This window comes from Anomaloglossus baeobatrachus, chromosome 4 (genome assembly GCF_048569485.1).
Source record: "Anomaloglossus baeobatrachus isolate aAnoBae1 chromosome 4, aAnoBae1.hap1, whole genome shotgun sequence".
NCBI lineage: Eukaryota > Metazoa > Chordata > Amphibia > Anura > Aromobatidae > Anomaloglossus > Anomaloglossus baeobatrachus.
The window spans coordinates 338,059,697-338,086,907 of record NC_134356.1 but is presented as its reverse complement, the minus strand read 5'-3'; the positions used below and the strand labels follow the sequence as shown (position 1 = coordinate 338,086,907).

The 27,211-nt window shown below is 47.6% G+C and overlaps 1 protein-coding gene across 16 annotated transcripts in view; it reads left to right on the top strand.

Moving 5' to 3' along the window:
* Nucleotides 1–27,211, top strand: part of CADPS2 (calcium dependent secretion activator 2) — a 914,362-nt gene that overhangs the window by 731,105 nt on the left and 156,046 nt on the right. For 13 of the 16 annotated variants that reach the window (XM_075345069.1, XM_075345070.1, XM_075345068.1 and 10 more), the window contains 2 exons: nucleotides 13,974–14,057; nucleotides 15,659–15,691. In XM_075345069.1, the coding sequence (XP_075201184.1) occupies nucleotides 13,974–14,057; nucleotides 15,659–15,691 (117 nt within the window). The remainder of the gene's footprint in view (nucleotides 1–13,973; nucleotides 14,058–15,658; nucleotides 15,692–27,211) is intronic. The other 3 variants (XM_075345064.1, XM_075345075.1, XM_075345065.1) reach the window with 1 other exon arrangement.

The following is a 27,211-nucleotide window of genomic DNA, read 5'->3' as shown; positions in this document are numbered from 1 at the left end:
ATGCTCTCTGTACTTTAAACAGAACACTGAGACTATCACAGAGCAGGTGCATTTATACGGAGACTTGATTACACACAGGTGGCTTATATTTATCATCATCAGTCATTCAGGGCAACATTGGATCATTCATAGAGCCTCAATGAACTTCTGGAGTGAGATTGCTGCACTGAAAGTAAAGGGGCTGAATAATATTGCACGCCACATTTTTCAGTTTATTCTTTTCTATAAAAGTTTAAAATAAGCAATAAATTTCGTTCAAGAAGAACGTATGTCACTGATTTCATGAAACACCACAGCGCTGATACGACTCCCTGCCAGTTAAATGGGAGGCCCTCAAGTGCGTAATTAGAGGTACTTTAATACAGCAGGGCTCGAGGATTAAGGAGGACAACATGTTCAATATAGAGCGTCTGTCGCTTCTCATCCAACGACTCGAATTGGAGCATAAGCGAGGTGCTTGCTGATCTGATTAATGCTAGATCTGATCTCAGAACGTTATTAGACAAAGCTTTGGTTCGATACTTAGAACCGGTGGTACTTTTATGATTTCTCTAACAAACCTGGAAGGGCATTGGCCAGGTTCCTGCACCCTCGTGTCCCTACTGCGTTTGTTCCCACCGTTTGAAAACCTACTGGGGAATTGATAAGTAAAGCAGACGAGAGCTTGGATGCCTTCCAAGAGTATTACAACTCACTATATAATATTAGAGGGCCACTGTCGGACATGACTCCTGCGGCTTTTGGTACTAAGGTGGACTCCTATGTGACTGATACTCCCTTGCACCCAACCCCAGATCACGAGGCCTTGGATGATTCATTTACAGATCAGGAGGTCACTTAAACATTGCCAAAAAGTTCATAGGAAGAAATGCAGGGCACTGTTCGGTATGAAGTGTAGTCAGTGGCTCTAACAATTGTTTTACTGTAAAACCGCTCAAAACCGTTGTTCAATTGCAGTAACCAGGTTACTGAAACATTGAAGGCCCTAGCAAGTGGGTAAAGCTCCGGGCCAGATGGCTTCCCAGCCAATGTCTACAAAACGTTCCAAGCAGAACTAATCCCGTTCCTTTGCAAAACCTTTAATATCATCTCTCCAGATTGCCGCTTCGCGCCGAAGATGATGTCAGCCAATATTACTGTCATCTCCAAACCAGGAAAAGACTCTGCTCCAACTATCGGCCAATTTCATTGATGTTAAAATCTTTGCCAAATTAATTGCTAACTGCCTGGGCCCCTCCCCTCCCTAAATCTATACTTAGCAATCAGGTAGGGCTCATTCAACACCGGGAAGCCCAGGATAATACAAATAAAACCTTTCTGATCACATCCTATCTCCGAAAGCGACGGACACCAGCTTGCCTCCTCTCAATCGCCGAAAAAGCTTTTGACCATTTAAATTGAGCCTTCCTGCGTTCGGCTTTAATTCAGCTAAGTATAAAAGAACTTATGCTTAAAAGAATTATGGCCTAGTACCTCCACCCCACGGCTAAAATAAGAGTTAACAATACTTTTTCTCCCTCTTTCTCAATAACTAACGGAACGCGGCAGGGATGTCCTCTCTCCACCCTTTTCTACATTATAGAGATGGAGCACCTTGCAGTAGCCATTCGTAAATTGCCCGATATTACAGGTCTATGTATAAATGAGAAACATGTGAAATTGGCTCAGGACATGGACAACCTTTTGCAGTACCTAACCAATCCAAGAATCTCCTTCCTGGCCCTGAAAAAAAACAATTTGAGAGGTTTGGAAGTGTGTCCGGAGGCTCTTAATAGCTCCCTCTTCAACACTTTGGTTTTCTCCCTCCAAATCTCCTTTACATTTAGGTGGCAGTTGAGGGCTATAAAGTATTTGGGGGTCTGGGTGTCTGCTAATCCAGCTGACACCTTCTCCCTTGACTACTCGACATTATACCAACATACCCTCCTAGACTTAGTCCTCTGATCGTGCCCAACTCTCTTGATTTGGAACAATAAATGCCTTAAAAATGGACATCCTGCCGCATCCTTTATCTCTTTCAGACTGCCCCGATCCATGTCCCTAGACATTATTTTAAAGCACTACAGAAAGCCTTTAATAAATTTGTCTGGGTCTTCCGTAGGCCCGGGATCAGATTTGACATCATGTCTAGGCCTAAGGGCGGCTTTGCACGTTGCAACATCGCACGTGCGATGTCGGTGGGGTCAAATCGAAAGTGAGACACATCCGGCGTCACTTTTGACATCGTAGTGTGTAAATCCTAGATGATACGATTAACGAGCGCAAAAGCGTCGTTATCGTATCATCGGTGTAGGCTCCGACTTTTTCAAAATTACGCTGCCGCGACAGGTACAATGTAGTTCCTCGTTCGGGCAGCAGCACACCGCTGTGTATGAAGCCGCAGGAGCGAGGAATATCACCTTACCTGCCGCCGGCGGCTATACGGAAGGAAGAAGGTGGGTGGGATGTTTACATCCTGCTCATCTCCGCCCCTCCGCTTTGATTGGCCGCCTGCCGTGTGACGTCGCTCTGACGTTATACGACCCGCCCCGTTAGGAAGGAGGCGGGACGCCGGCCAGAGCAACGTCGCAGGACAGAGGTGAGTGCATGTGAAGCTGGCGTAGCGATAATGTTCGCTACACCAGGAATCACACGATATCGCTGCTGCGACGGGGGCGGGGACTATCGCGTGCGACATTGCAGCATCGGCTTGCGATGTCGTAACGTGCAAAGCCCGCCTAAGACTACGGGTGCGTGAGGCTTCCCAACCTGAAAAGAAATTATCAAGCGGTCTTGCTGTCCAGGTTTTCCTGTCCCCCCTCTTCTTTACCCTGGACAGACCCACCTCTCCGTCCTCCTTACGCAGACTTTCAGCGCCTTACAAAGTCCTTCCTTTTGTTCTGAGATAGGTTCGCCAAGAGGGAGAGTTTGGTCACGAAACATAGTTTGGTTTGTCCTCTCTGTGATAACCTTGCCTTCTTACCCGCGATGGGGAGGGAATCGTTCCTATGTTGACACTCTTCGGATCGTGTCAGACTGGAGCAGGTGGTGGAATGCTTCACTAGATCTTCGGATTGTCTGTATCCTGCCTCAGTCAGGGAAAAAATTTTAAGATATTAGCACATTGGTACAAGTGCCTGTTTTTTTTCATCGAATCTTCCCTTTGGTCTCAGGCCTTTGCTGGAGATGTGGCTCTGAGATTGGTACTATGACCCACATATGGTGGTTATGTAGACTTTTCCAGTCATTTTGGTCCTCTATCTTTGACGTATACTTCCAGGTCACAGGTACATGCCTGGTTCCGACCCCTCAGCTACCCCTCCTCTCTCTCTAACCTGGTAGTGTCGCGGGCGGAGGAGGGGACGCTGTGCTCTCCCACTGCTCGGGTCCGGCTGCCGCTGCTGCTGCGGCCTCTGCTGCTCGGTGGCTCGAGCGATGGGCCGGATCCCAGGGACTCGAGCAGCGCTCCTCGCCCGTGAGTGAAAAGGGGATTTGTTTTGGGGATTTATTGTCCGTGACGCCACCCACGGTTGTGGTGATTGTGTGGACACCACCGCTGCTCTTTATGGGGATCCCGGGAGCGGTGACAGGGAGCAGCTTTGTTGTTATTTCTCCCCTCCGTGGGTAGGGGGTTGGTTGTCCCGGGGCCCAGTGATGGGGTAGGGATGGATGGCAGGCCGGGTGTGGGGCCTGGTGAGGTGCAGGGTCGCGGGGGCAGCGCTGTGCCGTATGGCACGGTGGTACTCACTCAGCCTGAGACGTTGACACAGTTCCCGGTAAAACACACGGCTGGAAAGACTGTTCCCACGGACGGCTGCTGTTGCTTTTCCCCGGTAGTTAACGGTGACTGTCTCTTTCCCTGCACCTAGTACTTCTGTTGGTTGCGATGGGTTCCCACCGGTAACCCGCTCCCCGACTTGGATATGGGCCGGAGGAGCCCCTCTTTGCCCGCAGGCGCTGGCCCTGAGAAACTGGTGCCTTGGCGGTGGCGGTGTCTCTCTCATACGGTTGGACTGTTGCCTTCAATCGGGACTTAGTTGTTTGGAGACCCGGGGGTCCCCTTCACTGACGGATTTGGCAAATTCATGGCGACTCCTAGCCTTACCGGGATCTGAAAGGCCCCTGCCAATGGTGCTGGCTTCTCCTTGTGTACCGGTCCGGTACCGCCGGGCCACCACCCGTCCACGGTCCTTACGGCACCTCCGATAGGCCACTCCTGCAGACGGTCACCGCCGTCTGCCAACCTTGCTGTCTCAGTCCGGGGCACACACCCGGACTAAACTTCAGGCTCTACTTCTGTCACTTTTCTCCTCTCCACTCCTTTCTTCCTTCCACTTCCTCCTCCAAACTCTATCTGCCTGTGTTTTCCCTCCTCCAGGACTGTGAACTCCTTGGTGGGTGGAGACCAACCGCCTGGCTCCACCCCCTGGTGTGGACATCAGCCCCTGGAGGAAGGCAACAAGGATTTTTGGGTCTAGCTTAGGTGTACCTAACCGGGGTGTAGGGTGTGGTGATGTCATTACCTGTGACCCCTGGCTTGCCCAGGGCGTCACATTCCCCCTTAGAAAAATGCAGACCGTCCGCGGGCTGCCCGTCCAACACCGGTTTTATTTTTCTGAAAAAGATAAGAAAACAATACAAGTAGAAGAACATCATCCCACAACGGGAGGCACTTTTCTTAAACGTTGCAAACGGTTTCAAACGGTTAACGGTTACGGCTTCCGCTTTCACCCACCCAAGTAACCTGGCCCTGATGCTGCCCCTAAGAAACAGGCAGCACCCCTTGACCCCAGTCCAGCACCAAGATACCCGAGCGGGATCTGTCCTTTCCAGGGGACCCACGTCCATGGGGAGCCCCTGGAACCCCCAGAGGGTAGCCACCGGTTCCGGTGGTGGCTGGTCCCCAGCCTGCTCCACTGCGGGCCCTCCCTCCAATCTGCCTCTCCGGAGGCGTCAACGATGGAAGCTGCAACAACAACATTATTTACATCCCACAAGTTTGTGGTTGCCCTGCAAGTTCACGGGCTTGTCCGTAAGGAGTCCCTTACGCAACTTCAAATGCTCCCCTCGGGGACAACGGTGCCGGCAATGACCGGTCCAATCACGGTTCAATCAGGTGACTTCCTCAGTTGATCACTTATCATTTTCTCATAACTTCCAACGGTAAGACTTTTAACACACATGTGTGGTCCCAACGGGGACTGTGACAACGGTGCTCCGCTGCCCTACTGTGCACTTTCTGTGTCTGCTGGGTTCTCTGCCACCAGCATATCAAACATGCAGTGACAGGCTTGCTGTGACATGGGCGCCCGGTATCCATTCCCACCATTACGTGCGGTGTAATAAACTACCGGTTCCCCCACATAGCGGAGACGCTCACTTGCCCCTTCACCTTCAAGGGCGGGTTCAGCACCAGAGCTGGAGTCGCTGGAGTCACCATCACTTGCATCTGCGTCAGGCGGGTTGCCGCCAGCTGCCGCAGCTTCCTGGCCTCCAGCATCCAGCACATCAGATCCTTCTGCAGTAGCACGGGGCAGCAGGTCAGGCGAGTTTACACTGAGGCGCCCCATAAGTAACGGCAAGGGTGATGCATAGGTCGAGACTAGGCCGGGCCCCTCAGCCGCAGCGGCTGGTCCTGGTAGGACATAGGGACGTGGATCACCAGTCGGTTCTGTTACATCTGTTCCCCTCCCGTACATCGGGGCAGTTGCAATCAGCATCTCTACCTCGTTGGTCCTCTTCTCCATCATCCGGAAGATCTGATCCTGCTGACGTTGGTGGAATTTAATCACCCGGGCTTTCATCCATGCCACGGTCCCGGGCTCGGGGTCTGGCACAATCACTGCCGGGACTTCTGGCACATTTTTATTAAGGGGCCGCGGTCCTAGCGTTTCCCCTGGGAGTGATTCAGGGACGTCCTGGGCGTCTGCAGCCGGTTGGTCCACCGGGGCGGATTGGCAGGGTATCCCTACCGGTTGGGCAGGTAGCGGGCCTAATGGCGGAGCAGCAGCAGCTAACACGGGTAGCGGGGAGAGAGGCAGGGTGAGCGGAGGCAGGCCGGGCTCCTCAGCTTCAATGGCCGATCCCTCGGGAATACAGAGGCGTGGGTCTCTTACCCGCTCCTCCAGATCCTCTTCCACCTCGCGTCTCCGCATAGCAGCCACTACATCCACCATGTCGGTCTCCCACTCCTCTAGGAGGAGCTGCATGTGGGCCTGCAGACGGTTACTCAGCGGGACGGTCCGGTCCCTCAGCCACGTCGCTGTGCCGGGAGCGGGGGCTTCCTCGTTGGGAGTTGAGTTATTCATCTTGGTAATGAGGTCTTCCAGGAATCCAATATCGCTGCAGAGTCCTGGCGTCCCTGCCTTTATAGCCGCGGCTACATGCGACCAGTCGCCATTTCGTCTCCCTTAGCCTCTTTCCGGCTCCTCCTCTATCGGGGCGGGATTTTGGCCTTCGCGCCTCCACTACTCGAGGAGACGCTCGAGCGGGAACTTTTCGCTCCAAAGAGGGCGGCTTCTGAAATTTTCCGGCCGGACACCTCCGGCGGTAACAAGGCGCACCTCTACCCAACGGAAGAGCGGTAAGATCCTGTTCGTGACGCCAAGTTGTCGCGGGCGGAGGAGGAGACGCTGCGCTCTCCCACTGCTCGGGTCCGGCTGCTGCTGTGGCCTCTGCTGCTCGGTGGCTCGAGCGATGGGCCGTATCCCGGGGACTCGAGCGGCGCTCCTCGCCCGTGAGTGAAAAGGGGATTGGTTTTGGGGATTTATTGTCCGTGACGCCACCCACGGTTGAGGTGATTGTGTGGACACCACCGCTGCTCTGTATGAGGATCCCGGGAGCAGTGACAGGGAGCAGCTTTGTTGTTATTTCTCCCCTCCGTGGGTAGGGGGTTGGTTGTCCCGGGGCCCAGTGATGGGGTAGGGATGGATGGCAGGCCGGGTGCGGGGCCTGGTGAGGTGCAGGGTCGTGGGGGCAGCGCTGTGCCGTACGGCACGGTGGTACTCACTCAGCCTGAGACGTTGACACCATTCCCAGTAAAACACACGGCTGGAAAGACGGTTCCCATTGACGGCTGCTGTTGCTTTTCCCCGGTAGTTAACGGTAACTGTCTCTTTCCCTGAACCTAGTACTTCTGTTGGTTGCGATGGGTTCCCACCGGTAACCCGCTCCCCGACTTGGATATGGGCCGGAGGAGCCCCTCTTTGCCTGCAGGCGCTGGCCCTGAGAAACTGGTGCCTTGGCGGTGGCGGTGTCTCTCTCATACGGTTGGACTGTTGCCTTCAATCGGGACTTAGTTGGTTGGAGACCCGGGGGTCCCCTTCACTGACGGATTTGGCAAATTCACGGCGACTCCTAGCCTTGCCGGGATCCGAAAGGCCTCTGCCAATGGTGCTGGCTTCTCCTTGTGTACCGGTCCGGTACCGCCGGGCCACCACCCGTCCACGGTCCTTACGGCACCTCCGATAGGCCACTCCTGCAGACGGTCACCGCCGTCTGCCAACCTTGCTGTCTCAGTCCGGGGCACACACCCGGACTAAACTTCAGGCTCTACTTCTGTCACTTTTCTCCTCTCCACTCCTTTCTTCCTTCCACTTCCTCCTCCAAACTCTATCTGCCTGTGTTTTCCCTCCTCCAGGACTGTGAACTCCTTGGTGGGTGGAGACCAACCGCCTGGCTCCACCCCCTGGTGTGGACATCAGCCCCTGGAGGAAGGCAACAAGGATTTTTGGGTCTAGCTTAGGTGTACCTAACCGGGGTGTAGGGTGTCGTGATGTCATTACCTGTGACCCCTGGCTTGCCCAGGGCGTCACAGTAGCATGAAGGTAGTGAAGACGGATGTTTTAAGATTTTTCTTGACGGCGGCTAGAACCGTAATCCCCAGACATTGGAGGTCCCCCAATAGACTTTCTGTGAGGGAGTGGATCTCGGAACGGAATCATTTGGAGCAATTATGACTCCTGGGACCGCCATGCGAAAATATGGTTCTCATGGTCTTCCTTTAAGGATGGCCCTTGATTCTCGGACTGCCTTGCCTAAGTTGGACCTGTTGACTAGCCCTAATCTCCCCCTCCCCTTCCCCCCACTCATTTCTGTTTCTCTTTCCCTACAACCCTTTTCTTCTTCTTTCTTTTTTTCTATTTTATATGTTATAAACCAAACTACAAATATTTTTTCTTGATATCGTTATTGTTTATTATATCATATGCCGTTACGATGTAATGGAGACAGGCCTTGTGTAAGAAATGTTGGTAATCTCACCTGTTTTGCTCTGTCTCAACTCTTTCTTTTATTACTGAAGCTTACTGTAAGATGGTTTGTACCTGTATCTATCCTTTGAAAACTCAATAAAATCTGATTTTTGAAAGAAATAAACCCATATCCAGTGTAATTAAAATGTGTTTTCCATGTTTTGGACACAAAGAGGTTCTAAGTCTATGACTAAGAACCTTTTTAGGTTTGAAACGCATGAGATGCAATTTAATTACCTTGGATATCCCAGCAATATGCTGCTGTTTTTAATGTGATGAAATAAAGATTTTTTTTTTATCTACTTTGGATGTAATGCTGGAAAAACTTCTTTTGCACATACAAGAGGCAGTATCACAGTCAGTCTGTGTATACAGGGGAATTATGACTGTGTGAGTGTTACCCACTGTCCTAATTCGGCAATCTGCAGTCACATGGAGTGACCGCAGGCTTTGCTTCTTAAACTGGACAACCCTTTCAAAGTGGACCTGTCACATGTACCTGTAAATATAGGGTTAATCTCCAGGTAAACTGCATTAAAATTTTGCATGCACACTTCAATGCCTCACTTGCACACTCGCTCATTTCCAGTCATCGAGGCAGCGCAGGAATTGGTTAGCATCCCAGAACACGACATAGTGATTGCTCTGTAATCACTCTCCTACACTTTGGTTGATAGCCCACTATGCACACATGTAAGATGGACAAGATTTAAACACATCAAATTCGGGACTGGAGAAAACAGGTTTAACACCGCGCTTGAAGACCACGGACATCAGTGTTGAACACACAATTCTTTTATTTTACTTCATTCCTACGCGTTTCGGAGACCACAACTGCCTCCTTCTTCAGGGAAAAGAATTTTACAGAGACCAAGGAGGAGCCCTTAAAAAGGATATACAGAAAAAAAGAGGAAGAAAAAAAAAAAAAGGGAGAAAGGAAGAGGGATCCCTGGCTATGACGTCAGTTCACCGTGTGAACTCATAGCCAGGGATCTCTCTTCCTTTCTCCCTTTTTTTTTTTTTCTTCCTCTTTTTTTCTGTATATCCTTTTTAAGGGCTCCTCCTTGGTCTCTGTAAAATTCTTTTCCCTGAAGAAGGAGGCAGTTGTGGTCTCCGAAACGCGTAGGAATGAAGTAAAATAAAAGAATTGTGTGTTCAACACTGATGTCCGTGGTCTTCAAGCGCGGTGTTAAACCTGTTTTCTCCAGTCCCGAATTTGATGTCTTGCTTGTACAACAGGGCTGCTGCTGGACCACCTTAGCACTCGCCTATGCCATTAAAGGGGTTGTGACTGGCACAACCCGACCAGGTGAGTGCACCATTTCCTTATACCTTTTACCCAGTAAATCGGGTAATACCCTATTGCGCCTTCTCTCTCCTAATTTAAGATTTAAACACAGGCAGATCACATTTTGGAACATAACAGGGTTTTTCTGCAAAACAAAAAAAAAATCAAATTGAATAAACTTACTGTTATACCTCTATTATGATAGCTATCCTGATTTTAGTCCGACACAGAAAGGGATCTGCCCACCTTATCCGTATCAGTCTGACATGCCTGAAGGGGGCGAACTGACTGCCTAAGGTCAATAGATTAGATAGACTACTCTCCCTATGCATTGGCCATTATAGAGAAGATATTGAACTATATTTTATATACATTTATATACTGACCAATCCCTTTTAAACTTATATTTACTCCAAGCCTATTGGTCCATTGATAGGAAACATAATTACTATAATTAAATAACTTTGGGGTTGTTTGCCTGGATTTTTTTAAATTAGCATATTCTCACAAAAATCTTTAAATATTGTTTTAAATAACCATTCAATTTTTTTATGAAAAACTTAATTTGTATGTGACTATCCATATAGAATAATTCCAGTGTAAAAATATTCAGTTTTCACACTGTTGCTGCAGCCACGATCGGCAGCTGTTTTTTTAATTCTGTAGCTTATTTCTAGATTGAGATAAAACTAGTTCAGCCATATAATCAATAGAGTGTGGGAACATGATAGATCTGTTGGATTGATGAGGCTTAGAAGAGGCAGTATAGCAGCAATATGCAGAAATGGCTCGATGCATTTTCCCTGTTACTTCCTAGTCTCTGGGCAGAGAGCTGTATAGCGTCACTTCCCGGACACTGTAATAACCTGTTGGTTAAATTTAATCCAAAACCTTTTTTTACCTTGAAGTTAAGTTGGGTTTGTCTTATAGTCCAAATATTTTGGTGTATGTGTAAATCATTTAGGCAGGTGTGGCAAAAGGTGCAAAGTAAGAATGCTTTAATAATAGAAGTGTTGGTAGTATCAATTTAAAGGGAACCTGTCATGTCCCTTATGCGCTCTAACCTAGAAGCAGGATGATGTTTGGCCTAGAAACCCCTTCCTACCCATCCCTATGTTGCACTATTGTGTAATATGAATTTATAATAAAAAGTTTTATAACTTACATGTTCCCTATGTAAATAAGCAGAGGGGCTAGTCCCCAGGGCGTCGCTTCGCCTCGTGGGTGTTTGCATGCTTTCCGTGGTATCACGCCCATATGATACCATGGATTTACATGAGCGATATCACCGTCCGCTCCTTGATCCCACGCGTGCGCACTTCTCCTTCGCGCAGCCTTCTTATCCGGATGTTTACTTGCTGGCTTTAGACGCGCTCTGCGCATAGTCTGAACCGCAGGCGTCTTCTGATCATGCGCAGTGCGCTTGTGAAACCGACAAGTAAACACCTGGATAAGAAGGCTGCACGAATGGCAAGCACACATGCGTGGGATCTCCAGGAGCTGATTGTGACGTCGCTCATGTAAATCCATGGTGGTATGCCCACAGTGGGATGATACCACGGAAAGCATGCAAATGCCCACGAGGCGAAGTGACGCCCTGGGGACTAGACCCTCTGCTTATTTACATAGGGAACACGTAAGTTATAAAACATTTTTTATAAATTCATATTACACAGTATTACGACACAGGGAGGGGTTGGAAGCGGTTTCTAGGCCACACATCACCCTGCTTGTAGGTTAGAGCACATAATGGACCTGACAGGTTCCCTTTAACAACATGCAATGTGAATGAACAAAAGAGAAATGTAAATTAAATTTAATATTTAGTGTGATCATCTTTTGTCTTCAAAACAGCATTAATTGCTTTAGATTCACTTGTCGGGGATTTTGGATGATTATAGTCAGGTGTATGTGTAACCAGTTATATCTAACGTGATGATAATTATCATTTTCATGTTTAGGCTGACACGCAGTCAACAGCTGCAACAGAAACTGTTGTGTATGCTGCTTAAAAAGGGCTGAGGAACAACAAAGGTGAGCTTGTGGAAGACAGTTCAATGTCTTAGGTCCTACATAATAGCAAGACTGAGTACTGCAACAACACTTAAGGTAGTTATACTGCATTAGCAAGATCTCTACCAGGCAAAGATTTCAATGTAGACTTAAGTTTCAAAATGTGCTGTTCAAGCTCTTTTGAACAAGTATCAAGAAATGGGCAATGTTGAGGACTGTGGATGCAGGGGTCAGTCAAAGAAACATAATACAGCAGATGAATGAAAATGTATGCTTACTTTCCCTTAAACTCGTAAGATGACCATCAGTGATATTAGCTCAGTACGAGCAGCAGGTTTGGGGCTGTATTTCAGCTATTAACCCTCAGCTATGGGATTAAACTGCAGGTTAATCATAATCTGATGCTGTGAGGCTGACGCACTGAAAGTCCCACTTCCGGAAGAAAATTAATTTTATTCCTCCCAGCACCTCCAGCTTTCTGTGAAAGAGGCACGGCCAGTGCGATTTCAGCACCACTCAGTGCATAGTAAGTGGTAGCTGTAACCTTGCCCCAAGCACTGATTGACAGTCGTCTCTTTACTGATTCAATGCTAAGCCAGCTGTCAGTCAGTGGAGGGGGTTGTGGTTACAGTGCCATTCACTATACACTGAGTGGTGACTAAGGTTGCGCCCCTATGATTGAAAACCCGAGGCTGCCGGAAGAATTAAAGTTCATTTCCTCCCAGCAGCGCAGTTCTTAATGTGGCTGCCGCACAATGCCAAAGCGCCATTAACCTGCAGATTAAGATGGGCAAATGCTTATACGACATTAAATACCATATAAGACACAGAAACGTCTGATTGGTTCTAAATTTATTGTCATTAAAAACTATCTTCAACATAAAAAGGAACAAGGAGTCCTGGAAGTGATGATATGGCACCCACAGAGCTTTGATCTCAACATCATTGAATCTGTGTGCATTACATGACAAGACACAAGGATTTGTGTAAGGGTGGCTTTACACGCTATGAGATCGCTACAGCGATCTCGTTGGGGGTCACGGATTTTGTGACGCACAACCGGCCGCTGTAGCGATCTCGTTGTGTGTGACTCCTAGGAGCGATTTTGGATCGTTGCAAAAACGTCCAAAATCGCTCCTCGTTAACATGGGGGTCCTCTCCCAATTATCGCTGCTGTCGCTTGGGCGAAGTTGATCCTCGTCCCTGCGGCAGCACACATCGCTACGTGTGACGCCACAGGAACGAGGAACCTCTCCTTACCTGCCACACGCCAGCAATGAGGAAGGAAGAAGGTGGGCGGGGATGTTCGTCCCGCTCATCTCTGCCCCTCCGCTTTGATTGGGCGGCCGCTTATTGACGACGAGTGAACCCCCCCTTATAGAGGTGGCGGTTCGCCGGTCACAGCGACGTCGCCGAGCAGGTAAGTACGTGTGATGCTGCTGTAGCGATAATGTTCGCTACGGCAGCGATCTTCACATATCGGCATAACGATAGGGGCGGGTGCTATCGCACTCGCCATCGCTAGCATCGGCTAGCGATGTCGCAGTGTGTAAAGCCCGCTTAAGTCTACACCCAGAAGATTTTTGGTTGGTTCTCTCAGATGTTTGGACAACCTCCTCTCCAAGATCCTTCAAAAACTGTTTGCAAGTGTACCTAGAAGAATTGATGCTGCTTTGAAGACAAAGGGTGGGTTCACCAAATATTGATTGGAGTTAGATTTCGTTTTTGCTTTCACTTCGCATTTTGGTAATTGATAAAAAAAAAAACTATTAACCCTTATCTTTTTGATAGCTTTCTAACTATGCAGCAGCATTTTTCCACACCTGCCAAAAACGTTTGCCTAGTGCTATACGTGCATCCTGCTATTTCATATTGTCTTGACAGTTTGTTTTTTTTATACAAATTATTTAAAACTTTAAAAATGGGACTATCTTAACACTTTCTGCAATGTGCTACATTCATTAACTATCTAGTAAGAAAAATTGCAATAAAAAATTGCAATACCTGAACAGGGAGTTCATGAATATTGTATTCAGTGTGAACCATATATTTTCAATAAATATCAATCTGTCCCATTGTTATAGGGGTGGTTCTGTCTGAAAAGAAAAGTCTATATACTGGCGATCATGTGCTAACTAGATTCTCATCTGTGCCTCTCAATGTTATATTGAGAGAAGCAAATGACAGTATGGTCCCCATTTCACCACAACTATGCAAACTGCATGCATGCAGCCATTTATGCTGCACATACAATCGAATCCTGACAGTATGCGCAGTGCACAATAAACAATTCAACAGAAATTCGAGAGCAAGAAAAAAGGTGTGAATTTTACTACTAAAATGTTAATGCCTCATAAATATGGGTCATGGTGCAAATATAGCCACTACTTTTCTTATGCTTGATTTACATTTAACTATATTAATTATTTGTGTTTATAAAGTTTGTTTCAGTGTTAGAAGGAGTCCTTTCAAAGTTGGCAAGATATGACGAAGGGACATTGTTTTCATCAATCCTTTCTTTCACTGTAAGTATAATTATAACATATTAATAAAACATATGTAGTATATTCTACCTTTTCTGATTTTATATGAGTTTTTCTCTATAGTTGTATGTAATGTTCGTCTTACACGGTCATGCAGATCAGGGAGGAGTGGGACCTTAGTCCGCATGTTCACATTGCTTTGTACAATGGCTTTGGATACAGCTTAAATAAATATGCTGTATACATACAACCATTAATATAATTACTGGGATTGTTGTAGAAGCCAAAGTAACCTAGCAAATGAAGATATATGGAGAAAGATGAAACGGAAAGTACAAGCATGGTCTTAAAGGTCTTGTTCACATCACAATTGTTTGCCTATGTTGGAGATACCTGTTAAGATGATTGTCAATATAAACCTCTAACTGGAGACTGCAAACTGTCAACCCAAACTAGGTCCCAACTCACTGCCTATCTCTGCATATTGTCCTCCTGGTGGACATCTTTCTCGTCCAGCTGTCCCCACACGTGTGCTACCACTTTTCTGCAATTATCTCCCAATTCTTTCTCCTGAATACTACAGCTTCTTTTTAAAAAATCCTATCTGGAGGCTGCATGGGGGAGGCAATAATTAAAGAAAAAGGACTTAGTCTATATTGTGTCCATTGTCCCTCAATAGGGTGAAAGAAGAGGAGCCCTGGTGCAGTGTCCTGTAATACTGTGTGGCCTGCTCTCTTGGTAGCATTTCTTTGAAAGCCTCATGGGTGTTTGCTCTGCAGTGATGACAGGCTCTTCTGCATCCATATCTGCATGGTAATCTAGGAAAGAGTCAGTGATAGCTGTTTATGTTTGGACAGCGACATCATGGGATGTTTCCACTGTATTCCTTAAATTGTCTTTTCTGACCTCATATACTTTTTTGTAAGTAGACTTTGTGGGATGGCTTATCATAGCCTATAAACCTAGTTCATACCTTTTTTGTTTGTCACACTAATGTATACCAGCCAGCTAAAGGCCAAAAAGAATCATTGGTCTGTATATTTTAGGACACTGGCTATGGAGAACTATGACCACGTGTATAGTAAATATCAGGGTTTTCTTGATGCACACCAAAAAATGTTAGTGCAAAACATCACGTGAAAAAGTCCTAAGTGCTTCCAAAGATGTTACCCAGACATCCTAGATCAATAGACCCTCAAAAGGGGCATAATTCTGAAAGTTAATTTGTATAGAAAGTTATTTTAAAAAAATAAATAATTGGAAGGTTGATTATATTTAATAATTATTTGATTGTAGTGCCTGAAATGTTTGACCTTTTGTCTGCAGCTTCCAATATTGCTAACAGTGAATATATGTGGATTGAATAAACCTTGTTGTGCTAAGGGAGGTACCAATGAAACCGTAGAATATAAATTAATATCTACATTGATCGCTTTCAGTCTGATGTGTCATTCATTTTTTAGAAAGGCACGTTTTCCAATTTGTCTCTGGGTGATGGTATTACAAAGTGTGAATGAAAAAATTAAATTGCTTCATCTGGTAACATGATTTAATTAGAACAATAGTAATTAACTCAGTAATACTCTCAGAACATAAAAAGGTAATTATTTATATAACTGTTCAGTATTGCATTGCATTTTCAGGTAAAAGCTGCTTCGAAGTATGTGGAAGTACCAGTAAGTGTTAGCGTTCTGCATGTACATTGCTGGTCACCATTGTCAGGCATGGCCATCAGTCTCTCATTAACTGCATGCTCTGTGTGACACAAAACGGCTTTTATAACATAATATTGTGCTTCTCCTGTAACCAATTTTTTGAGCCATGCTCATTTTGTCTGACAATGCTAAGGCAGTGTTTTTATGGCTCCAGTACATGTATTAAAGACAAATAAGCAATTTTAAACATAGGTTTGATTAAAACTCCTAATGCTTTTTGTATACAGCTCCTATGCAACCTCATGTGTCTCCATGATTTCAGACCGCAGACTACTTTAGGTTTCAAAGAAATAAGGGACAGTTGTAATGCACTAACAGACCAAGTGATTAGACTACAGTGTGTCCACCCATATCCTGTCCACCGCCATTAACTTGAGAACGGCGGCAGTTACAGGCCTAGAAGTGGTGTCTAGGTATAGTAAAGTATCCATGCGCTACGCAATGAAACCACCTATAGCGCCACCTGGTGGAAAACAACGGAGTTAGTATTTTTATCTCCAAAACAGAACGAGATAGAGAAAAAAAGTGAATTACTAAGTTGTAGGGCATCATCAATTCAATACGAATCGACACCTTGCATACAGAAATGCTATGATTAGAACTTGTAAAACTCACAAGGCTGCAGACGTGAAGCGATACCCCATGGAGACCTTTCTACAAGTCATTGGGTATGGTGGCTGCATGGAGTGGCCTCCACGCTCACCTGACCTGACCCGATTGGACTTCTTTCTGTGAGGTCACATCAAACAGCAGGTGTATGCAACCCCTCCACCAACATTGCAGGACCTACGACGACGTATCACAGATGCTTGTGCAAACGTGCCACGTAACATATTGCACAACGTGCAGCAAGGTACAGTATGCTGCCCAGAGTCCAGATGTGCATTGCAGCTGATGATGGCCACTTTGAGCAGCAAAGTTAAATGAGCTCCATATGCGTGGCCAGCATTCAATGTTTTGGGGGGTCATGGGTTTCACATCATAGCATTTCTGTATACAAGGTGTCGATTCGTATTGAATTGATGATTCCCTACAATTTTTTAATTCACTTTTGTCTCTATCTTGTTATGTTTTCGAGATAAAAATGCTAACTCTGTTGTTTTCCACCAGGTGGCGCTATAGGTGGTTTCCTTGCGTAGCGCATGGCTACTTTACTATACCTAGACACCACTTCTATGCCTATAGCTGCCGCCATTGTCAAGTTAATGGCAGTGTACAGGATATGGGTGGACACACTGTATACACATGGCGTGCTCATTGCCCATTTCTGTGACGTTGGCTCAGCTGGGAAGCAGTGTACACAATAAAAAAAAAATGAGATGTTAAGGTGCTTGTAGCCTGTAAATCTAGTAGTCCTTTTGCTGTGTATGTTGTTCAGATTGGTCATATAATGCAGATCCACTACACTAGGTTCTAAGGGGTTGCTACAGTAGGGTTCCAAGCAAATAGGTTTATATAGGAATAACTCTGTCCTCCACAGAAGTTCAGAAAGATCATTTATTTATAGGTAAGGCAATGCATAAGGATTTCCTTGCTTTAAGTTAAATTATCACTTTTGAATAGTTCTTTTTGCTTTTAACCACTTCACGACCAAGGACATATACATCCTTTGCCGTTTTTGTCTCTTTAATGCAGGCTCATGCAGCGAACCCGCATTCTTCCCGGTACATGTCTGCTAATCTTATTAGCTGACTTGTGCAGCGAGCAGGTACAGGTGTATTTCTGATCCACCCGCGCCTGTTATCCTCTAGATCCCACGGTCAAACTCTTACAGCACAATCTAACGCGCTCCGGTGGGGATGGCGCTGTTATCCACCGCCATCGGTGCGCCCGTGTTAAGATCACAGGGCATCAATGGGTTGCCATGTCAGCGTGGGGTCAGATGATGCCTCCCTGTCGCTGTCATGACTCACTTCCTGTGAATGGCAGCAGAGCACCAGCACTCACAGGAACAGAGCATTTCTGCTGTTCAGACCGATGCTGAAGCACCGCTCTGATCAGTACAGGCAATCAGACTGTGCAGGCACACAGTACCCTAAGGGGACTAGTAAAATCAGTAAAAAAAACATTTTTAAAAATATGAAAAAAAAAACCTAAGTTCAAATCACCCCCCTTTTTCCCCATTGAAAATAAAACAATAATAATAAAAAATACATATGTGGTATCGCCGCATTCAGAAATGCCTGATCTATCAAAAAATAAAATCAAGTAATCTGATTGGTACACAGAGTGGTGAGAAAAAAATCAAAATGCCAGAATTACGTTTTCTTGGTCACCACAACATTGCATTAAAATGCAATAACAGTTGATCAATAGATCGTATCTACCCAAAAATGGTATAATTAAAAATGTCAGCTCAAGATGCAAAAAATAAACCATCACTGCACCCCAGATCCTGAAAAGTGAGACTGCTACAGGTTTCAGAAAATGGTGACATAAGCATAATTCCATTATTTTATTTATTTATTTATTTTTTTTTACAAACTTCTGAATTTTTTTTTCCCACCACTTAGATAAAAGTAAAACTATTCATGTTTGGTATCTACAAACTCGTACTGATGCACTATTTTTGCAATTTCATTGCACTTGGAATTTTTATTCCCATTTTCCAGTACCAGTACAATATGGGGCAGAATGGATGGTGTCGTTCAAAAGTACAACTCGGCCAGAAAAACAAGCCCTCATATGGCTATATTGACGTAAAAATGAAAAAAAATATGGCTCTTGGAAGAAGGGGGAAGAAAAATGGAAAATCGCTAGAGGTGAAGGGGTTAAAGGCAGTCCGCAATTACTCCTGGTTTTACTGTGTAAATGTACATGTAATGTAGTGTGAATGTAGTAATATACTCACCGACCACTGTCTTACCTGTTTTCCAGCGCCGCTCCAGTCCTCTACTCACCCACGACACTGCAATTCTGACTGGGGTTCATGTATAAACCATTTGTCACTTTTACAATGTAAGGCTAGGTTCACACACTGCGTTTTTTTGACGCTGCGTTTTTGTGCGTTTTTTGCGGCAAAAAACGCACAAAAACGCACCCGCGGCAAAAAACGCACGCAATTTGGTGCGTTTTTTGCTGCGTTTTGCTGCGTTTTTGCTCACTGCGTCTTTATGCGTTTTTTATCAGTGAACAATGCCATTAAAGATTGTTGAAAAAAAAAAAAAGGTCTGATGTCATTTCCTTCTTCAATATGTTCTTCATTCTCCACTAGTGTATGCAATAGAGCAGACAGCTGCAGAACTACAAGACTCAGCATGCTCCATACAGGACTGTATGCTGGAGGGAGAGGCAGAGGGAGCAGAACTACAAGGCTCAGCATACTCCATCCAATAGTGTATGCAGGAGAGCAGACAGCAGCTGCAGAACTACAAGGCTCAGCATCCTCCATCCAGGACTGAATGCAGGATTTTGCCCCCAAAAAAATGACGTGGGCTTCGCCATATTTTTGTATGCTAGCCGGGTACAGCAGGCAGGTACAGGCTGCCCCCAACCCTAGCTGCCTATTTGTACCCGGCTGGGAACCAAAAATATAGAGAAGCCCTTTTGTTTTTAATTATTTCATGAATTTCATGAAATAATTTAAAAAAAAAAATGACGTGGGCTTCGCCCAATTTTTGAGTCCAGCCGGGCACAACTAGGCAGCTGGGGATTGGAATCCACAGTGCAGGGTGCCCATGCTTTCTGGGCACCCTCGCTGTGAATTGCAGTCCCGCAGCCACCCCAGAAAATAGCGCTTTCATAGAAGCGCCATCTTCTGGCGCTGTATCCAACTCTTCCAGCTGCCCTGATGCCAGGTGGCTCACTGGGTAATAATGGGGTTAGGGCTAGCTGTATATTATCAGGTGGCCCTAAGCCCGAAATTCATGGTGTCACGCCAATATTAGACATGGCCACCATGAATTTCTAGTAAAGATAAAAAAAAACCACAACACACAGAAAAATATTCACACAATTAGTGACTCCATCTTTATTGAAATAAAGAACCCCCCTCCGCAGCAATCCTGGGTCAAGGGTCCCGCGCCGTCTAATCCAGATCCAATATCATCTGATCGATTTGCTGGAAGGCAAAGCGATCGGATGATGTGTCAGGTTCTAGGGGCTGAAGCACATCACACATCAGCTGATTGTATAAAAGCCGTTTATACAATCAGCAGATGCATCGGTGCAAAAAAAAAAAAAATACTCACTTATGTGCTGATTACCGGCAGCTCCTAGAGTTGAGTCTGATCCCGTCCGATCGCTGCAGCAGCTTCCGGTAATCAGGGATGAAGTCTCCTGATGCATCCGCTGATAGGTTAAACCGGCCGGGCGCCCGCGTCACCGCGATACTTACGATCAGCTGATGCGTCAGGTGACTGCATCAGGTGATCCATCGCCAGGTCCTGCATCCATCGGAGGTGTCCCGGCCGTCTGCACACAGCCGGAACAGGGGTGGCGATACCGTGAGAGGAGATGGGAGCGGGCATGGCACCGGGAGTCTGCAGACAGGTGAGTATGAATTTTTTTTTTTTTCTACTGTTCACTTTTGTTTTCGCAGCCGCTTCCACCTCCCGCCCGAACATGGCGCCGCATGGCAGCATACATGCACAGGACCGGAGGTGGAAGCGGCGGTGATGGTACCGGGAGGATTCACGCTTCTGTATTTACTGACAGAAGGAATCCTCTTCCTGTACATGTCACTTTACTACCCACCTACTGCGTTTATAGCTGCGTTTTTGGTCTTAGAAACGCACCAAAACGCAGCTATTTGCGTTTCTCATTGCGTCTTTCAACATCCCATTGCACTCAATGGATGAAAAGCGCAGTGAAAAACGCGGGAATAATTGACATGCTGCGTTTTTGTGGCACCACAAAAATGCAGCTGAAAAAAAAAAAACGCTGTGTGCAGACAGCTAAAATGAAAACTCAGGGGGCGTGGCTAGACATGGCCATGTAGAGACGTGCAGCTCCTGAGCTCCGCTGCAGAATTCCACGATCCACCGGCATCCCCACACCAAAATGGTGCGTACCGCTGCCAAGAAGGCCCGGTCCCGCTCTGTTGCCCGCCCGACGTCCCCACAGCCCACTATGGAGGCTTACTTCACCAATCCGGGGAGTGAAAAACCTGGGGCCTCCATGCGTCCTGCCCAGGGACCAGATTATCCGGCTGAATCCGACGTGGCGGCGAGCGGAAACCGGGCACCAGAGGAAACGAGAGGCACCCCAGCGCAGACCCGGAGGAATGGGACCGGAGCGATTGGGACCCCCATACCGGAGGTGGAGAAGCCTGGCGCGGCGGCGGCGCCATTCCAAGATGGCCGCCGCAGCAGCTCCCCAGCCAAGACGGACCGGGTAAGCAGGCCCCAGACCCTGCAGCTGCAGCAGCTGACAAGCGGCGGCCAGGTCGCACAAGAGGGAGGGGGAGGACGATGCTTGAAACACCAGTCGCCTCTGCCCCTGATGGAAAATCCGGAGTCACAGAAGGGAATAGCTGGAGTCTGTCCAGCCCCCCCCTCCACCCCAGACTACGATCCCAATAGGGGTGGAAACACAGAGCCCGGGGTCTCACAGAGAGCTGGGGACGCTTGCCCCCTACATATGGGAGAGGGGGATGGGGAGTCCCCCATGCAGAAAGAGGAGGCTGTCATGCAAGAAGTGTTGCAGAGGGAGGAGGCAGCATCAAGCTCCCCAGCCAGATGGTCCACTGGCTCATCATGGGCAGACAGTCCCCCCGCCAAGCACCCAGCCACACCTGAGAGGCATCCCACCCTGCTTCCAGAGGGCCCTGACACTCGAATGGTACCTCATGCCCCAATCATGATCGCAACTCCGAGAGAGGGGAGACCACAAATATACAGGCCACAATCAAGCTTCCACACCTCCCATGTGGCCTTCTCGCCGACTGCAGGGGGTGAGGATAGGCCGGCCTCCCTGGCGGACCTCCGGGCATTCATGCAGGCGATACCTACCAAAAGTGACATCGCGGCTCTAGCAAACCAAGTTGTTGCGGAATGCAAGCTGGAATTTGCCCAATTCAGAGCGGAACTCTCATCTCTAACAGATAGAGTGGATACAGTTTCCACGATACAAGAAAATAACTCTACCTCTATCCATGCCTTACAAGCTACAGTGACAGAACACGCCAAACAATTGTTCTCCCTGCAGCAAAATATGGACGACCTAGAGAACCGCAATAGGAGAAACAATCTCCGTGTCAGAGGATTGCCAGAATCTATTGCTTCCGTGGATGTACCATCGGTGCTCACCACAATTTTCAACAGGCTGCTCGGGCGCCCGCCAGGGGTCAGAATAGAGTTGGACAGAGCTCATAGAGCACTTCGCCCTTTCAATCCGGAGGACCCCCACCCAAGGGATGTTATCTGCCGGGTCCATTTCTACGCTCTCAAGGAGGCGATCCTACTGGCAAGCAGGAAAAAAGCTGACCTCTCCTATAATGGGACCCCTATTAGAATCTTACCGGACCTTTCTCGCCACACACTAGCTCAAAGAGCGGCCCTCAAACCTCTATTAGATGTTTTAAAGGATAAAGAGATCCAGTTCCGGTGGGGATTCCCTTTCTCCCTCTCGGTCCGCCAGGGCTCGAAGTACTTCACCCTCCGTACACCCGAGGACTTGCCCTCTTTTACGTCGGGCCTTGGCTTGCCGCCGATTCTCCTCCCCCAGTGGCCTAACACGCTGCTCCGCCCATGGGGTTTGGGGCTGCGCACGGGTCCTCTTGAGAACCCCTCCACAAATCGGCAATCTGTGGGACTACCGCGGAGAGAGGAGAGATTCCGGGGCAAGAGACACCCACATCTGAGCCGCGGTAGTCCGGACCGCGCCTGAAGGAACCTCTCTAAGATATCTATAGTACATGATATTGATTTATATGGGATGCCGATGGTTTCGTACCATGCTAATGTTTTTTTTTTGCCTCACTATATTCATGCTCAGTTGGAAAGGAGTTGTCTTTTGGTGATGTCTGACCAGATTCTCCCCCCAATAGGTTGGAAGCCCCTGCCCCGCCGGTGTGCGGCGGACATGCTCCTGTTGTTTGTATTAACTTGCTTAGTGTTAAGTGTGGAGGCTCTCCCTCTGCTTTTGTTTTGTTCCTCTGAATCGTCTTCCTTCCTCTTTTCTCTCCTTTTCCTAATCTTTTTTCTCTGTACTAGACCTCGCCATGGGGACCGTCCACCAAAACTGCAAACCTGCCACCCTTCCATTGCAGCATCCGGATTCCCTTCTAAATGGCAGACCTGAATATTGCATCCTTCAACGTGAAGGGTTTCAACACCCCAGAGAAACGGGCCCAGATCCTTTATCACCTGCACAAGCGTAAGGTACACCTGATCTGCCTCCAGGAGACGCACTTTAAAACTAACCACACCCCAAAGATTAAAAACAAATACTACACCACATGGTTTCTTGCCAACAATCCAGAGACACGTTCAAAGGGGGTGGCGATAGGGATACACAAATCACTCCCTCACCAAGTATTGGACGTTAAAATAGATGAGGCAGCACGTTATATTGTCTTATCATTATCTCTTAGTGGACAGGAATTTACTATAATTAATGCGTACGCACCTAATCAGAACCAAGACTGCTTTGTCGCCAGATTGGTACGTTCGGCCCTCCCTTTGGTTAGGGGCTCAGTGGTTCTCTGTGGGGACCTAAACATCACGCTCGATCCGGCTATGGATAACTCCAAGGGTCGGTCAAGCCTCTCCTATGCACTAATTAAACGAGTTAAAAAATCTTTATTACAGCTTCAACTGTATGATGCGTGGCGCATACAGCACCCCTCGGACAGGGATTACAGCTTTTACTCGCACCCGCAGGAATCATACAGCCGCTTGGATTATATCCTGGTGCAGCACAATGTATTATCTTGGCTGTCCCATACCGGGATTGGAAACATCCTATGGTCGGATCACGCTCCAGTGTTCTGTTCCATGCATGTTCCATCCATGGCAAAGACGGCAGGATCCTGGCGGCTTAACGAGTCACTGCTTTTGGATGAAGGCTGCACCTTAGACATTTGCTCCTCTATCACAAATTTTGTGGGGGACCACGCATCAGACACCACTGCGCCTGTGTTTAAGTGGGAGGCCCTAAAATGTGTCCTTCGTGGGACTTTCATTAAACACGGCTCTCGAATTAAAAAAAGTAGGGCACAAGCCATTAAAGACGCTCTTCAAAAAGTCACAACACTTGAACTCCTCCATAAACGTGCTCTGGCGGCCTCGACACTCCAAGCACTTCTAAGAGCGAGGTTGGAGGTTAGGAAATTACTGGACTCCTCATATAGTCACATTATTCAATTGGGTAGGAGCACATTCTACGAGTTCGGCGACAAACCAGGTAAAATGCTAGCCAACGCGTTACGTACCAAAAGGGCAACAAACCTGATTCCACATATTCAGGACTCATCGGGTGGCCTGGTTCATACTACCCCTGAGATTTCAAATGCCTTTCATAACTATTATTCTAGGTTGTACAATTTACCCCCTCCTAGGGCGTCCCCCAACGCCTCAACAGATGCCCCCCCTTCCCCCTTTAAAAAACTGAATAGTGCCATATTAGAAAATCTTGAGGCCCCGTTCACGATAGAAGAATTATTGCAGGTTATCCAGAGTGCTCCTGGCAATAAAAGTCCAGGTCCGGACGGGCTAACAGCAAAATTCTATAAATCCTTTTCGACCCTACTTGCGCCTCTGATGTTGGAATCTTTTAATTCAATTTCAGACACCGCCCTCTTTCCAACAGACTCTACAGCGGCGCACATCACAGTCATTCCCAAAGTAGGCAAGGACCCGGGCGTTTGCGGTAGCTATAGACCGATTTCCCTGCTCAATGTAGATATTAAGTGCTATGCTAAACTTATTGCCAACAGGCTCAATCCTCTCCTTCCGGATCTGATCCACCTAGACCAGGTTGGGTTTGTCCCGGGACGAGAGGCTAGAGACAATACCCTTAAAACTCTAGATATTATTCAATTTGCTCGCAACCGAGGGATACCATTGATGATCCTGTCCTTAGATGCCGAGAAGGCCTTCGACAGGATTTCATGGGAGTCACTCGCCCAAACATTAAATCACCTGCAGCTGGGCCCAAACCTAACGGCTAAAATACTTGCACTGTACCACACCCCGTCGGCGCGTATAAAAATCAATGGCACCTTATCGGACACTGTCACCATCCATAACGGGACGAGACAGGGATGCCCCTTATCCCCTCTTCTATACATCCTAGTGATGGAGCATCTCATGGCGGCCCTGCGAGCCAACCCAGACATCCAAGGGATCAAGATAGCGAACCATGAATATAAATGCTCGGCTTTCGCCGACGACCTCTTAGTTTATCTCACTAACCCGCTTGAGGCTCTCCCATCCCTAATGTCAGAGTTGGATAATTTTGGAAGATGGTCCAATTTCCGGATAAACCTCGATAAATCAGAGGCTTTGAATGTCTCCCTTCCTCCAAATCTAGTTTCTTGCCTACAATCCAAACACCCTTTTAAGTGGCCACAAAACAACAGTATCCGATATCTGGGTATCACCATTCCATCCGACCTGTCCAATCTGTTTTCACTTAACTTCCAACAATTTCTTATCAAATCAGAGAGGGATCTAGCCACCTGGCATCAGGGGGTGGTGTCCTGGTTTGGTAGGGTTGGCGCCCTCAAAATGACAGTACTGCCTCGCTTATTATACCTTCTGCAGACGGTACCCGTCCACATCCCCGCGTCATATTGGTACAAAATTCAACAACTATTTATCCAGTTTGTCTGGGCCAAGGGCCGACCCAGAATACGAGGTAGTGTTCTGACCAGACCAAAGGACGCGGGAGGGCTGGGACTGCCGGACTGCCGAAAGTATCACCTAGCAGTGGCCCATGCCCGTGTCCTGGACCTGTTGCATAATGAGGGGTCTAAACTATGGGTGCGTCTGGCCCATGATCTATGCTCTCTGTCGGCGCCAACTCTGCCTTGGACGTGGCCACGGCTGAACCGTCGCAAATTGGTGGTGGGGTACAGTATCGAGCAGACTCTGCGCACCATACACGCCCCTGGTAGGAAATGCGATCTGATTCGTGCATATGGACCGCTGATGCCGGTGACCGATAGTCCGGATTTTCTTCCGGGTGCCTCTGTCACTCGCTTCCTGGAAGGAACTAAACGGACGCCTCTTCGGCTCATCCATATTGCCCCACAGGGACGGACACTACCACTCTCTACGATTTTAGGGGAGAAACCCCAAAAACTACGCCACAATTTCGAATACGCCCAACTCCAGCATTTTATTACATCACTCACACAGACGCACGAGCTTGCACTCTCTCCATCCCCTTATGAGGCCATGTGTACAACAACGACTGCCCCGAATCACAACATTTCAGTTATATACAAATTGCTGGTCTCCGGGGGCTTGGATGATCTCCCCCCCTTTTGCGGAGCATGGGAGGGGGAACTCAACCAAACATTCTCTAGAGAACAATGGGGGCGATGCTTCCACTTGTCACACAAGTCGGTGACTGCTACTAAGTCCCAGGAGACCAGTTATAAAGTTATATCACGATGGTATCGGGTCCCTTCCCTCCTGCATCGGTGGTGGCCTGAGACCCCAGACAATTGTTGGAGGTGCGGAAGCCAGGGGGGCACCATGACGCATATATGGTGGTCGTGCTTAGCCTTGCAGTCCTTTTGGGAGGGGGTGCTAGAGGCGATCAAAGAGGTTTCAGGAGTGACCGTGCCTAGACACCCTGAGGCAGTTCTGCTTTACATGTTCCCTATGCCGCAGGCTGCGTACAAAAAATCTGTTCTGCGACACCTCCTACAGGCGGCCAAGACGGTTATACCCCGTCACTGGAAGAAGGCAGACTCCCCCACCCTGGAAGAGTGGACTGACGAGGTGAATGCAATATACCGGATGGAGAGGGTTCTGGCCCAGTCGCGGGGGGATGCAGAGTCTGTGGTCACAAAATGGTCCCACTGGGAGTCTTATTTGGCAGGATCTGGCTCAAACCCATGACATGACCCAAATCCCCTTTTTGATCGGAACCTTTTACCTCCTTACATAAACATGGCGGGCAGGTGAAGGACCCATGGCACCCTCTTTCGATACTCTTTCTCCCTTTCTGTTTTCTTCCCTTTCTCTTTCCACTTTCTGACCTTTCTTTTTAGGAGTTTCTTTTATGGTAAGTTTCCTTTAGGAGAGTGAGAGACGGGTGGAAGGGGGACTCTGTGCGCCAGGAGCTTCTCTAGGTGTTGTAGTGGATAATTGTCACAATATCGCCTATGTGCAATGCCCTCCAGCCCCCTCTCTTCCCTTCTTTCCTTTACCTGTTGGACCTCATGGTCCTGGTTCTCATAGTTGTTATGCAATATGTATCTGTATGACATGACCCGTGTTGTTGTCCTTTTTTTTTTCATGAAAACCAATAAAACACTTAAATTGAAAAAAAAATGAAAACTCAGACTTTTCTGGGGAAGCAAAG